This window comes from Ornithorhynchus anatinus (assembly GCF_004115215.2).
Source record: "Ornithorhynchus anatinus isolate Pmale09 chromosome Y5 unlocalized genomic scaffold, mOrnAna1.pri.v4 Super_Scaffold_Y5, whole genome shotgun sequence".
In the NCBI taxonomy this organism is placed as follows: domain Eukaryota; kingdom Metazoa; phylum Chordata; class Mammalia; order Monotremata; family Ornithorhynchidae; genus Ornithorhynchus; species Ornithorhynchus anatinus.
Window position 1 is genome coordinate 96,508 of NW_024396670.1, and position 15,930 is coordinate 112,437.

Sequence of the window (15,930 nt, forward strand, 5' to 3'; positions counted from 1 at the left end):
ACCTGCAAAAACTGGGAATAAAGACCTGTTTAGCCTCCCCGCAAGCTGCTCTGTCTGCTCTGGTTGTGTTGTATCTATCTGGGCACTTAGTACAGATTATGGGTCTTACTAAACTTTTAAGAAATACCGTAGCTATTATTACTGCCGTTAGAATGAGGATAACATTTCATTCAGAAGGCTTGCATGGAAAGTTTAATTTTAAAGATTGTCAAGTAGAGCAGACTATATACCAATTTAATACTTTCAAACAGACCATTTTTCTCCTTTTGTAGCTTCTGTTAATGGAAAGAAAATTGCAAGAAGTCCACCCACTCTTAACCCTATGTGGACAAATAGTGGAAAACTGGCAAGGAAACCCCATTCAGAAGGAGTCCCTCCGGGTGTTTTTTCTGGTTCTTCAGGTGACTCATTACCTGGATGCTGGGCAGGTAATTTTAGACACAAAAATTTTTACCAGTTAAGGCTAATCTTAAAAATTTCAGCTAACAGTTTTAAGGTTCAGAACTGGTATATAGGTGTCAACTTTTAATTATGAGCATGGGGGTAAAACTCAAGCTAATGCTTTGGAGGAAAAGAGATGTGAACTTGAAGGCGACAGATTTTAAAGAGAGCAGTGGCCTGAAAGGCAGCAGTTTGAGTCTTTTCAGCCCTGATTAGGCATTTTCATTCGATTCACCTCATGATTAAGAAATACTTCGTTGCCCTCTGGGGTTTTAGGAGAGCAATAGGAATGGGATTTAGCAAATTCTAACTCTAAAAAAGAAGTAATGTCTCCTAAGAATTACATTGCAACTTGTCAGAGTTTCAAGAGTTGAGTAAATATTTTGCAAAGTGAAACAAATTGCCTTCGACCTAATTTTTTCAATTAGAGATTACAGCTGTCTATACTCAGGTTTTTGATATATTCTCTTCATTATTCCATCCTATTCTCAACTGCTTTCTAGCCTCGAAGAAAAAACATCATTTCCAAGATGTAGTTTATGCCACGTAATTGATAACTAGTATGTATCATAGCAACAGTTGACTGCAATTAAATACTATCTGTGTGTATTTGGAGTCAAGTTTAGGGAGTTGGTCACAATTAGAAAACCCTCATTGCATCTGTCTTTTCAAGGCAATGTGCATAAAGTAAGTGTACTTTACCTAGGTGAAAAGTGTGAAGCCATGTTTAAAGCAGCTCCAGCAGTGCATTCAAGCTATTTCCACACTTCATGATGATGAAATTTTACCTACCAACCCTGTTGATCTCTTCCATTGGCTGCCGAAGGAGCATATGTGTGTCCTCGTCTACCTGGTGAGTGAGTACGTCTTTGAATTTTTATCTACTTTAAGTTAGATACAAGCAGTAATTCCGGTGAAGGCTAATCCACTAATTAGAAAGCATTGTAATTTCAACCACATTTTTTTTTCATTTACCAGAATTTATGCCCTTACTTTCAATCTAAAGATATGTAAATTCTTCCTCATATAAAGCAGGATGGAAAAGCTACAGATGGAATAAATTAAGGCTTCCATCGAACTCTGAAAGGGAGGAAAGAAAGAGACTTAGCCGTATGAGGTGGAGACCTATTATTCATTCAGTAGTATTTATTGAGGGCTTACTATGTGCAGAGCACTGTACTAAGCGCTTGGAATGAACAAGTAGGCAACAGATAGAGACAGTCCCTGCCGTTTGACGGGCTTACTGTCTAATCGGGGGAGACAGGCAGACAAGAACAATGGCAATAAATAGAGTCAAGGGGAAGAACATCCCATAAAAACAATGGCAACTAAATAGAATCAGGGTGATGTAAATTTCATTAACAAAATAAATAGGGTAATGAAAATATATACAGTTGAGCAGACAAGTACAGTACTGGGGGAAGTGAAGGGAGGGGGGAGGAGCAGAGGGAGATGAGGGGAAAAGAGGGTTAAGCTGCGGAGAGGTGAAGGGGGTGGTGGTAGAGGGAGAAGGGGAGCTCAGTCTGGGAAGGCCTCTTGGAGGAGGTGAGTTTTAAGTAAGTTTTTGAAGAGGGGAAGAGAATTAGCCTGGCGGAGATGAGGAGGGAGGGCATTCCAGGACCGCGGTAGGATGTGGCCCAGGGGTCGACGGCGGGATAGGCGAGACCGAGGAATGGTCAGGAGGTGGGCGGCAGAGGAGCGGAGCGTGCGGGGTGGGCGATAGAAGGGAGGAGAGGTAGGAAGGGGCAAGATGATGTAGAGCCTTGAAGCCTAGAGTGAGGAGTTTTTGTTTTGAGCGGAGGTTGATAGGCAACCACTGGAGGTGTTTAAGAAGGGGAGTGACATGCCCAAAACGCTTCTGCAGGAAGATGAGCCGCGCAGCGGAGTGAAGAATAGACTGGAGCGGGCGAGAGAGGAGGAAGGGAGATCAGAGAGAAGGCTGACATAGTAGTCTAGCCGGGATATAATAAGAGCCTGTAGCAGTAAGGTAGCCATTTGGGTGGAAAGGAAAGGGCGGATCTTGGCGATTTGAGACCGGCAGGTCTTGGTAATGGATGGGATATGTGGGGTGAACGAGAGAGACGAGTCAAAGATGATATCGAGATTGCGGGCCTGAGAGATGGGAAGGATGGTCGTGCTATACGCGATGATAGGGAAGTCTGGGAGAGGACCGGGCTTGGGGGGGATGATGAGGAGCTCAGTCTTGCTCATGTTGAGTTTTAGGTGGCAGGCAAACATCCAGGTGGAGACATCCTGGAGGTAGGAGGAGATGCAGGGGGAGGGGCAGAGGACAGGGGCAGAGATGTAGATCTGCGTAGAGATGGTAGTCAAAGCCGTGAGAGTGCATGAGTTCACCAAGGGAGTGAGTGTAAATGGAGAACAGAAGAGGGCCAAGAACTGACCCTTGACGAATTCCAACAGTTAAAGGATGGGAGGGGGAGGAGGTGCCTGCAAAGGAGACCGAGAATGACAGGCCAGAGAGATAAGAGGAGAACCTGGAGAGGACGGAGTCCGTGAAGCCAAGGTGAGATAAGGTATGGAGGAGGAGGGGATAGTCGACAGTGTCAAAGGGAGCAGAGAGGTCAAGGAGGATTAGAATGGAGTGGGAGCCATTGGATTTGGCAAGAAGGAGGTCACGGGTGACCTTAGAGAGAGCAGTCTCGGTAGAGTGGAGGGGACGGAAGCCAGATTGGAGGGGGTCCGGGAGAGAATGGGAGTTAAGGAATTCTAAGCAGTGAGTGTAGACGACTCATTCTAGGATTTTGGAAAGGAAGGGTAGTAGGGAGATAGAGCGATAACTGGAAGGAGAAGTGGGGTCGAGGGAGGGTTTTTTTAGGACTGGAAGGAGAAGTGGGGTCGAGGGAGGGTTTTTTAGGATGGGGGAGACGTGGGCATGTTTGAAGGCAGAGGGGAAGGAGCCATTGGAGATTCAGTGGGTAAAAACAGATGTTAAGGAAGGGAGCTGGGCGGAGCGATGTTTTTTAAAAGGTGAGCGGGAATGGGGTCCGAGGTGCAGATGGAGGAGGTGGCACTTCATTCCTCTCCTCCCCGAGTTTTGTACTTCCCGTGTTCTCTGAGAACCTCAGCCAGTGCAGCCTGTAATGATGATGATGATGGCATTTGTTAAGCACTTACGATGTGCAAAGCACTGTTCTAAGCACTGGGGAGGATACAAGGTGTTCAGGTTGTCCCATAGGGGCTTGTAGTCTTAATCCCCATTTTACAGATGGGGTAACTGAGGCCCAGAGAAGTTAAGTGACTTGCCTAAAGTCACACAGCTGACAAGTGGCTGAGCTGGCATTTGAACCCATGACCTCTGTCTCCCAAGCCCGCGCTCTATCCACTGTGCCACACTGCTTCTCTGTGGAGCTCGGGGGAATCCGTAAAGGCTCAATTCACACTTCAGCTACTATCTCTACTCCTATATCTGTCAAATCTAATGTCCTGAACCGCGTCTTCTGTCCATTATTGCTATTGATCATGTCTGTCTGTCTCCCCCGATTAGACTGTAAGCCCGTCAGAGGGCAGGGACTGTCTCTATCTGTTACCGATTTGTACATTCCAAGCGCTTAGTACAGTGCTCTGCACATAGCAAGCACTCAATAAATACTAATGAATGAATGATTGAACACTTGCGAGGAGGGAGATTTCCTCTGAGGATACTAGAGGGAAGGATGGAAAAGTAGGGGAGAGTGTTGGTGGGGAGGAGGGGAGAGGGGGAGGGGTGACTTTAGGGAGCTCAGACCTGATTGTGTTGATTTTTGTGATGAAGTAGGTGGCCAAATCACTGGGGGTGAGAGATGGGGGAAGGAGAGGAACGGGGCCTATGGAGAGAGTTAAAGATCCGGAACAATTGGCAGGGGTGAAGGGCATGGGTGTCGATGAGGGAGGAGAAGTTTTGGCTGGCAGAGGAGAGGGCAGAGTTAAGGCAGGAAGGGATAAATTTGAAATGTGTGAGGTCGGCTTGGTGCGTGGACTTTCGCCATCAGCGCTCAGCAGCTAGAGCTTAGGAGCGTAGGAGGCGGACAGAGGAGGTGATCCAGGGCTGTGGGTTAGTGGAGCGAGAGCGGCGGAGGGAAAGGGGGGCGAGAGAGTTGAGATGAGTAGAGAGGGTGGAGTTGAGAGCAGAGACCTGATCATCGAGAGTAATAATGTTAATAATGTTGGTATTTGTTAAGCGCTTACTATGTGCCGAGCACTGTTCTAAGTGCTGGGGTAGATACAGGGTAATCAGGTTGTCCCATGTGAGGGCTCACAGTTAATCCCCATTTTACAGATGAGGTAACTGAGGCACAGAGAAGTTAAGTGACTTGCCCACAGTCACACAGCTGACAAGTGGCAGAGCAGGGATTTGAACTCATGACTTCTGACTCCGAAGCCCAGGCTCTTTCCACTGAGCCTGCTTCCCCTGGGTGGGAAGTGAGGACAGGGCGGCAAGGTGAGGAGAGATGCTATTGGAAAGACGGATGGGATCAAGAGAGCGGAGGTCTCTGTGGGGCAGTAGCAAAGATTTGCACGGGGAGGGAGTGTGAGAGATGAGGCAGGTGAGAGGTTATGGTCAGAGAGAGATTTCAGAGTTTGTGAGGGAGGAAACAGTGCAGCGGTAGGAGATGATGAGATCGAGGGTGTCACCACGTTGGTGAGTGGGCGCGGTAGTGTGGAGCAGGAGGTCAGCAGAGTCGAGGAGGGATAGCAGGCGGGCAGCAGAGGAGTCATCGGGTACATCCATATGGATGTTGAAGTCTCTGAGGATCAGAGTGGGCAGAGAGAAAGAGAGAAGGAAGGTGAGAAAGGGGTCTCGGTGGTTGAAGAAGTCGGCGGTGCGACCAGGAGGGCGGTAGGTGACAGCAACAAGTATCTGGAGGGGGTGGTAGAGGCGAATGATATAGGCTTCGAAGGAGAGGAAGAGGGAGGGGGGAGGAGGGATAATGTGGAAGCGGCAACAGGGTGAGAGGAGGAATCCAACGCCTCCTCCCTTATCGGTGAATTCATTCATTCAATAGTATTTATTGAGCGCTTACTATGTGCAGAACACTTTACTAAGCGCTTGGAATGTACAAATCGGTAACAGAGTCAGTCCCTGCCCTTTGACGAGCTTACAGTCTAGTGTGAGTCTGGAGGAATGGGAGAAGGAGAGGCCTCCACTGGAGAGAGCAGCGTCGGAGACTGTGTCTTCGGGAGTGAGCCACGTTTCTGAAAGGGCGAGGAGGTGGAGAGAGCGGGAGAGGAAAAGGTCATGGACGAAAGGTAGTTTACCTGTAATGGAGCTGGGGTTCCAGAGGCCACACTTGAAAGTAGCTGTGGGTGCAAGTGGGGGGCCGGGCGGGGGGAGGGGAGGGTTTGGATGGGAAGGAGGTGGTGGGGCCCTGGACTGGGAGAGGGGGTTGAGGGGTAGCAGTGGGACAGGAGGACTGGGATGGGGCGTGGGTGGGGAAGAGGGAAGGGTGAGGGGGTGAGGAGGGGGTTTGGTTGGGGGGAGAGTAGGGGGAGGGGGAAGAGGGGTAGCGCTGGTAAAGTGGGGTTCTAGAGCGGGGGAGGGGAGAGGAGGAGGAGGCAGAGAAGAGAGCGGGAAAGATCAGGAGCCATTATCAACTTACCTTTTGATGTTATTCTTATTTCCTCTTCAGAGGTACTTTTGGTTCCAGACAACCACAGTATGTAAGATCAAGAGCTAAGTCATTCATTGATTGCTGATATAGCCCAGGATCAGAAAGGCCACCTAACATTACTTAATTCCCTAGGGACTTTCCTCCCTTTCCTCCCTTTCCTCCCTTTCCTCCCTTTCCTCCCTCCCAACTCCTTCCATCACATTCCCCAAACAACAGGCTAAAAACCCAGCTTCTGGTATAGGGTGAGGAAGGAGTAGGCCAGCAAGCAAGATTGCTTAGTAGATAGAGCACAAGCCTGGAGATGAGAAGGACCTGGGTTGCAATCTCGGCTCCCCCATGTGTCTGCTGTGTGAACCTGGGCAAGTAATTGCACTTCTCTGTGCCTCAGTCACCTCATCTGTAAAATGGGCCTTAAGATTGTGAGCCTCATGTGGTACAGAGACTGTCCAAGCTGATTAACTTGTACCTACCCCAGCCCTTAGAACAATGTTTGGCACAGAGTAAGCACTTAACAATATCATCATCATCATTATTATTGTATAATTATTATATTATAAAGGGACAATTCTAATTTTTATGCTGTTTTGGGATGAAATGAAGAAACTTTCATTCAGCCTTTTCCCGCTCTAAACTTCCATAATCCTCCTGAACACAAAAGTGAAGGCCAGTTTCTCCTATTCCTCTGAAAGAAGTGTGGAATTTCAGCAAGTAAGAAGTGGACAAAATCCACTTCAGATCTTCCTGTAGCAGCCTACACCCTCAGCAATGTAGCATGAACAAAGATCTGGGACATACTTAGTCAGTTTCTTGTACCACAGTGTTAGTCATCAGTCAGACATATATATTGAGTGCTTATGGTGTGTAAAGCACTGTACTAACCACTTTAAGTTGGTACTTCTGGCCTTAATCAGTTGCAGGAGAAGAGTTTCACCATTTTCAGAGCCTTCCTAAAGTCACATATCCTCATTGAGGTCTTCCCAGACTAAGCCCATTGGTCCCGTATCCATCCTCCCCTCTGCTTCAACTGTGAACTTGTCAGTCTACCCTGTAAACCCTTAGATACTCACCCTGACTGCACAGCACTTACGTTCACATTCTCATGCTCTAATATTCTCCCCATATGTATTTTGCGTGGCTCAGTGGAAAGAGCACGGGCTTTGGAGTCAGAGGTCATGGGTTTGAATCCCAGCTCGGCCACTTGTCAGCTGTGTGACTTTGGGCAAGTCACTTAACTTCTCGGTGCCTCAGTTACCTCATCTGTAAAATGGGGTTTAAGACTGTGAGCCCCACGTGGGACAACCTGAATGCCCTGAGTCTACCCCAGTGCTTAGAACAGTGCTCGGCACATAGTAAGCGCTTAACACTTAACATAGTAAGCGCTTTTACACTCACTCCCTCGGTGAACTCATCCGCTCTCACGGCTTTGACTACCATCTCTACGCAGATGACACGCAGATCTACATCTCCGCCCCTGTCCTCTCCCCCTCCCTTCAGGCTCGCATCTCCTCCTGCCTCCGGGACGTCTCCACCTGGATGTCGGCCCGCCACCTAAAACTCAACATGAGCAAGACTGAGCTCCTCATCTTCCCTCCCAAACCCGGTCCGCTCCCAGACTTCTCCATCACCGTGGATGGCACGACCATCCTTCCCGTCCCGCAGGCCCGCAATCTCGGTGTCATCCTTGACTCGTCCCTCTCGTTCACCCCACACATCCTATCCGTTACCAAGACCTGCCGGTTTCACCTCTACAATATCGCCAAGATCCGCCCTTTCCTCTCCACCCAAACGGCTACCTTACTATTACGGGCTCTCGTTATATCCCGGCTAGACTACTGTGTCAGCCTTCTCTCTGACCTCCCTTCCTCCTCTCTCGCCCCGCTCCGGTCTATTCTTCACTCCGCTGCCCGGCTCATCTTCCTGCAGAAACGATCTGGGCATGTCACTCCCCTTCTTAAACAACTCCAGTGGTTGCCTATCGACCTCCGCTCCAAACAAAAACTCCTCACTCTAGGCTTCAAGGCTCTCCATCACCTTGCCCCTTCCTACCTCTCCTCCCTTCTCTCTTTCTACCGCCCACCCCGCACGCTCCGCTCCTCTGCCGCCCACCTCCTCGCCGTCCCTCGGTCTCGCCTATCCCGCCGTCGACCCCTGGGTCACGTCCTCCCGCGGTCCTGGAAAGCCCTCCCTCCTCACCTCCGCCAAACTGATTCTCTTTCCCTCTTCAAAACCTTACTTAAAAATCACCTCCTCCAAGAGGCCTTCCCAGACTGAGCTCCTCTTCCCCCTCTACTCCCTCTGCCATCCCCCCTTTACCTCTCCGCAGCTAAAGCCTCATTTTCCCCTTTTCCCTCTGCTCCTCCACCTCTCCCTTCCCATCCCCACAGCACTGTACTCGTCTGCTCAACTGTATATATTTTCGTTACCCTATTTATTTTGTTAATGAATTGTACATCGCCTTGATTCTATTTAGTTGCCATTGTTTTTACGAGATGTTCTTCCCCTTGACGCTGTTTAGTGCCATTGTTCTTGTCTGTCCGTCTCCCCCGATTAGACTGTAAGCCCGTCAAACGGCAGGGACTGTCTCTATCTGTTGCCGACTTGTTCATCCCAAGCGCTTAGTACAGTGCTCTGCACATAGTAAGCGCTCAATAAATACTATTGAAATACTATTGAATGAACAAATACCAACATTATTATTAATTTACTCCATGTCTAAACTATAAGGATCTTGTCTGCTAATTGTATTCAATTATATTGTATTTCCCAAGCACTTAGTACAGTGCTCTGCTGACAGTAAGCTCTCCGTCAATATGATTAACTTTTTTTTGTCTTTTTACATATTTCCTGTGGGCCAGGCACTGTATTAATCACTAGGGTAGATGCAAACTAGTCAGATTGATCACAGTTCCTGTCCCACATGAGGCATACAGTTTTGATTTCCATTTTACAGATGAGGTTACTGAGGCCCAGAGAAGTTCATTCCTTCATTCATTCATTCAATAATATTTATTGAGCAGAGGTTTAGCCCCATTAATTGGATGCCTACAAACGTGAGAACGACAAGGAAGTTTCTGCCAGAATAATATCAAGTACAATTAAATCCACCTTATGTTCCTAAAAACGAATCATGAATGGCTATGGCTAGGGCTATGGAGTATGTTTTCCCACAGACTTCCATGTTAAAAACCTTCCTAAACTGTTCCACCCCATATAACCCAAAAGGGACCACAGAGGATCTAAGGTTGCGGCTCTCCATCTTTGGCTCCAGCAGCTGAAAATGATGAGTATGCCACATCTACATTACTGGTCACTACAGGATACCATTGCTTAATTGGTGTTGGGTCCTACCTCCTACATAGCCTACATAAAATACTATTAAATGAATATCCACCTAGATACTCATCCTAAAGGCACTGTGGAAGTACCACAGGCCTAGTAGGATTGTGCTGGCCTACCACTCTTAGGCCAACTAATGAAACTCAGTAGTAGAGCTGAGTTATTCCTGCAGCTGTACACTTTTGGGGCTCCAACCCTGGCCAAAACCACCTCCAGGGGATACCTTAGAGTGTCTGGGACCAGGCAGAGGAGGAGCAAGTACTTGGACAACTCTGGAGCAGGGACAAGAGAAGCTATTATCACCTGGCACCAGTCCCTTCTCCATTTTTACCTTCTTTCTTTTCCTCCCTTTTTCTTTACCTATCCTTTCCCCTCCCTTCTCTGAAATAATGTTTCCAGGAGAAGGAGTTGATTTGTGGTATTCACAGATCTCGGAGGGATCAACGATAATTAGAGCAAAGTAGAGTGTACTAGTTTTGACAAGGAGGTTGACGTGATCTTGAAGTGTGTAGTTTCAGTGCATTGGAAGGGGAGGATAACAGATTTCAGAGGGAACAAAGAGGAAGTGACAAGAGCAGGTAAAAATTGCCTCGAGGAGTTTGGACTGGACTGGAATAATAGGAGGGAGATAGGGCAATAGAGAGTGCAGAAGGGTGGAAAGAGGTTTTTGTTTTGTTTCATTTTGTTTTTAGGTTAGGAGATATGAGGGCCTTTAGAAAGTGGAGGGGAAGGAGCTTTTGGAGAACTAGTAGTTAAAGGGGATGAACAGAGTGAGATGAAAAGTAGAGACAGTGTTTTTATGTGGTGTGATTACTGTGTCCACAGCATTTGGGAGAGTACAGTAGCGTAAGTAAACACAGCTAAAACAAGTTTACAGTGTAGGGAGGAGACAGGGATGGATGATGGACGGATGGACAGATGTCTTGGGGCTGAGAGTGGGGTGAGTAAAGGGTAGTTATGTCCCAGTAAAGCCTCCTAGGAACAAGATGGTTCATGATTCAGCTTTGCTGATGGAACGAACCACAATATTCAGTATCACAGTAGGGAAACGTTTATTACCAAGCACACAACTTCAGTCACAACGGATCTTGCTTCTTTTAACCCCTCAACCCAGGGGCATTGAGAATTTCCTACAAGGAATGGTTAATCTCTGTTGGTATTCAGTCCTAGTAAAGACTTAAGACTTTACTAAGCCTGGTTAGAAGGTCTACTGCTGGGGCTATCACGGTCATTCTTTAGGATAAGAGTGAGCAGCCGAGTAATAATAATAATGTTGGTATTTGTTAAGCGCTTACTATGTGCCGAGCACTGTTCTAAGCGCTGGGGTAGACATAGGGGAATGATAATAATGTTGGTATTTGTTAAGCGCTTACTATGTGCCGAGCACTGTGGTAAGCGCTGGGGTAGTATGGGCTGAGACTAGCTTGGACATCCCTGGTTAAAAGGTGTCCTCCTACCCGGACTCTCTCTGTTGTCCTTTTGGATAATAAGGAGCAGCAGTGACAGGCGTTCTCCCCAAACTTTATATTATGCTTGTTGACTGTTACATGGAGTATCTTCTGCATAATGGCCCTAATCTACCAATTACAGTTTCATTGTCTTCTCCTCTTAGAAGACATCTTTCCTGGACCCCCGTGGGTATATCAACAATTGGTCTTTGCTTAGAGCCTATCTGGCTAGTGGATATGCCAAAGGGCATTAAATTTAATTCTTTTTAATTTTAATTGCATTTAATTGTTTATGAGAGGTGCAAACTGCACACTTCACTCGTCCCTGTGCCCAAGGCATATTGATCCCGAGTAATTAGTACCAGTGTGTGTGTTGGGGTGGGGCGGGCGTGTTATCCTTCGATCTCAAGTAGCTCCTACATAGAAACGGGCAGCAGGAAATTAAGCGGATTATACAAAACAAGGGAAACAGCAGGAATACATAAAGGATTAACTGTAATATGGGTCCCAATTTTCCCAAGTCCCACTTGCCCAGTTGATCCAGTTCCACCACTTAGACCCCTCTGACGCTGGGGATTCCATAGCTGATGGGCCCGGTTAGCTAGTTTATAGCACTTGGGGCTGCTAACACCACATGTTCCTCCATTGGCCATCAGGAGAAGGTCCAGAGTCGTCTTCTGCAAAGTCATGAGTCAAAGGGTGCGGATTTCTGTATTCAGTACTTCCAGATTCTGGCTGTCCAGGTTAACAGATTCCTTAGCCAGATTGGCCAGTTTATTTACTCATCTCAGTGCAAGTGCTATATCATAGGAGGAAAAAATGGTGCCGAATCATTCCTCGTTATCAGTGTCCCTTATGACTCCCATCTTGATGAGGGTATGCTTCTTAATCGAGAAGGGTCCAGCTGTAAAATTCCTAGTCAAGTTACATAAGCATTTGGTCTGGTTAAGGGTTTGGGTGAATCTAGCTCACTGAAGGAAGGTGTCGGTGCTGCAACAACACAGGGCAGGGGTTCTTGTTTTTAGGGTTCCCAGGAGGGCAGCCCATATAAGAATGGACATGTTGCTGGTCACAACAGGCAGTGTGAGAAGCAGCGTGGCTTAGTGAAAAGAGTACGGGCTTTGGAGTCAGAGGCCGTAGGTTTTAATCCCAGCTCTTCCTCTTGTCACTTGGCAAATCACTTAACTTCTCTGTGCCTCAGTAAACTCATCAGTAAAATGGAGATTAAGACTGTTAGTCCCACGTGGAACAATATGATAACCTTGTGTCTATCCCAGCTCTTAGAACAGTGCTTGGCACATAGAAAGTGCTTAACAAATACCAACACTGTTATTATTATTATCAGGGTAAGGGGACTGTGAATAGAATGAACCCAATTGCAATAACAACTACCTCTGAGCTTGGGAGATAGGAAAGATCCTTCACTGGTGGAGTGAATTTCAGGACCAAGAGAGGAAATGGGCAAGCAATCAGTGATGAGATTGAATTACAGTTAGTGGGTTGGCATTAGAAAATTCAAGTGTTTGAGTTGGGTTGAAGTAGGAGAGCATTGAGTTAAGGCCAATTCAGGAGAGCTGCCAAAAGTTTAAGCTTAAAACTGCTGGTGACGAGTTTCTGTGTGATCATATCTCATTATCAGTCTCTTTTGTGGATTCTTCCACTTCTGCCCACTGCTAGCCCACTTTGTCCCTCAAAGCTCAATTCTGGGTCCCCTTCTATTCTCCATCAACACCCACTTATTCACTCCCAGGGCTTCAGTTTTCATTTCTCGGCAGATGATTCCCTAATCTGCAACTCCTGCATCTCTCTTCTTTTCTGGAGTCTCACATTTCCTCCTACTTTCAGGACGTCTCCTATAGATGACCCACCGACCCCTCAAACTTAACATGTCCAAAACAGAAATCCTTATCTTCCCACCCAAATCCTGCCCTCCCCCTTATTTTTCCATCATTGTAGACAGCACCACCTGTCTTACAAGCCGTTAAGCTTGGCATTCATTCATTCATTCATTCTTATTTATTGAGCACTTACTGTATGGAAAGCACTGTACTTGGAAAGTATAATTCAGCAAAAGAGAGACAGTCACTGCCCAAAATGGGCTTACAGTATAAAAGCGGGGAGACAGACGTATAAAAAGTAAATAAGCATAAATATAAATAGAATGATAGAAATATACACATCAAAACAAGTAAACAGGTATTAATATAAGTTTAAAGAATTACAGATATGTACATATATTCGCAAGTGCTGTGAGGTGGGTGGGTAGATAGAGTGAAGTGAGTGAGTCGGGATGATGGGGAGGGGGAGCTTAGTCTGGGAAGGCCTCTTGGAGGAGGCGAGCCTTCAGTAGAGCTTTGAAAGGGATGATTGGTGGATTTGATTAGGGAGGTCATTCCAGACCAGAGGTAGGATGTGGGCCAGGGGTTGATGGTGGGACAGGTGAGAACCAAGTCCAGAGAGAAGGCATTATCCTTTAATGATCTCTCTCATTGAACCCACACATTGCATCTGTCACCAAATCCTGTTGGTTCAACCTTCACAACATTGCTAAAATCTACCCTTTCCTCTCCATCCAAACTGCTACCACATTAATCCAGCACTTCTCCTATCCCTCCTTGATTACTGCATCAGGCTCTTCCATAACTTCCTTGTCTTCTTATCTCTCCCCACTCCAGTCCATACTTTACTGCGCTGCCCAGATCAGCTTTCTACAAAATCATTCAATTCATTTTTCCCCATTCCTCAAGAACCTCCGGTGGTTCCTCATCCACTGCTACATCAAATAGAAATGCGTAGTAAATTAAGCACTTACTGTGTACCCAGCACTCTTCTAAGCGTTGGGGTGGATACATTAATCAGGTTGTCCCTCATGGAGCTCACAGGCTTAATCCCCATTTTTCAGATGAGGTAACTGAGGCACAAAGAAGTTAGTGGCTTGCCCAAGGTTACTTGGCAGACAAATGGTGGGATTAGAACCCATGTTATCTGACACCCCAACCCATGCTCTTGGCACTAAGCCACACTGCTTCTCAAGCGCTTTGCCTCCTCCTGCTTCACATCCTTGATTTCCTACAATGATCCACTCCACTCCTTTAATGCCAGTCTATTCAGTGTACCTCAGCCTTGTCTATCTCACTGCAGACCTCTTTCCCACATCCTGCCTCTGGTCTGGAAAACCCTCCCACTTAATATTCAGTGGATATATTATATTCACATTCCCCACCTTCAAACCCTCATTAAAAGCACATCCCTTCCAAGAGGGCTTCCCCAATTAAGTCCTCATTTCCTCATCTCCCATTCCCTTCTGCATCACCCTCTCACTTGGATTTGCAACTTTTATTTACCCCTCCCTCAGCCCTACAGGATTTGCATACATATCTGTAATTTGTGAGAAGCAGCGTGGCTCAATGGAAGGAGCTCAGTGGAAAGAGTGGAAAGGTTTAGGAGTCAGAGGTAATGGGTTCTAATCCCAACTATGCCACCTATCAGCTGTGTGACTTTGGGCAAGTCACTTAACTTCTCAGTACCTCAGTAACCCCATCTGTAAAATGGAGATTAAGATAGTGAGCCTCATGTGGGACAACCTGATTACACTGTATCTTCCCCAGTGCTTAGAACAGTGCTCTGCATGTAGTAAGCGCTTAACAAATACCAAAACTGTTATTAATTTATTTCTTTATATTAATGTCTGATTCCCCCTCTAGACTCTAAATTCACTATGGGCAGGAAATGTGTCTCCCAACTGTGATATTGTTCTCTCCCAAGTTCTTATTACAGTGCTCTGCATATAGTAAGATTGATTGATTGATGGATTGATATGGAGGTTGGTGGACAATCACTGGAGGTTCTTGAGGTGTGGGGAGTTACAGACTGAAAGTGGTTTTAGGAAAATGATCTGGGCAGCAGCGTATAGACTGGAGTGGGAAAAGACAGGATGAAGGGAGGTCAGTTAGGAGGCTGATTCAGTAGTCTACACAGGAAAGGATCAGTGCTTGGATCATCATGGTGGCAGTTTGGATGAAGAGGACGAGATGGATTCTAAGGATGCTGTGGAGGTAGGACTGACAGGACTTGGTGACAGACTGAATGTGCAGGATGTATTAATTGAGAATAACATCATGGTTATGGGAGGGTGAAGTAGGGAGAATTTCGGTGCTGCCTATAATGATAAGAAAATCAAGGGGTGGCCTAGGTTTGAATGGGAATATGAAGAGTTCTGGTTTGGACCTTTTAAGTATAAGACGTTGGTGGGACATTCAAGTAGAGGTATCCTGAAGGCAGGAGGAAACGTAAATGTGCAGAGATGGAGGGAGGTAAGACCTGGGGAGGTAGTTTTAGGAACCATCCAAATAGAAATGGTAGTTGAAGCTGAGGGAGTGAATCTCCAAAGGAGTGGGTGTAGATCGAGAATAGAAAGGAATCCAGGTCTGAGCTTTGAGGTACCCCCCATAGTAAGAGGTAAAGACGCAGAGGAGGAGCCTGAGAAGCAGACTGAGAATGAGCATCAAGAGACATAGAAGTAGAATCAAGAGAGGACAGTGTCAGTGAAGCCACCATTAGGTAACATCTCCAGGAGAATGGAGTAGACCAAAGTGTTGAAGGCAGTTGCGAGGTTGAGGAGGATTATGATTTAGGAGTGGCCATTAGATTTGGCAGGAGGGAGAGCACTGGTGAGTTTGGAGAGATTCGTTTCCCTGAAGTGGAGGGGGTAGAACCCAAATTGTAGAGGATCCAGGAGAGAAGTGAAATGGAGGCAGCGGAGGTAAAAAAAAAAAAAGCGTAGACAACTCACTGAAGTAGTTTAGAGGGGAATTATAGAAGGGAGATGGGATGATAATGTGGAGGGTGCTGGGAGTCAAAGGAGGGCTTTTTTAGGATGGAAGAGTGGTGGGCATGTTTGAAAGCAATGGGGAAGGAGACAATGGGGAGTGAGTGATTGGAGGTGATAGAGAAGAAAAAAGGAAAAGTCAGGTATTCTAATAAAATGTGAAGAGTTTGGGCCAGAGGCGAAAGAGCGGGGGTTAGATTTTAGGAGGAGGCCAGCCATCCCTTGATACTGCAGGGTTTGATGGGAGAGTCGAGGATACTGCAGGAGG

General features: G+C 46.7%; 1 protein-coding gene across 3 annotated transcripts in view; it reads left to right on the forward strand.

Moving 5' to 3' along the window:
• Window positions 1–272: 272 nt before the first annotated feature.
• The window catches only part of LOC114808723 (MAU2 chromatid cohesion factor homolog), a gene marked incomplete at its 5' end in the record, with an annotated part of 72,365 nt that continues 56,707 nt past the window's right edge, over window positions 273–15,930 (forward strand). For all 3 annotated transcript variants that reach the window (XR_003756516.2, XM_029056546.1, XM_029056547.1), the window contains 2 exon segments: window positions 273–428; window positions 1,148–1,294. Coding sequence is in view for 2 of the 3 variants with exons in the window: in XM_029056546.1 (XP_028912379.1) it covers window positions 273–428; window positions 1,148–1,294 (303 nt within the window).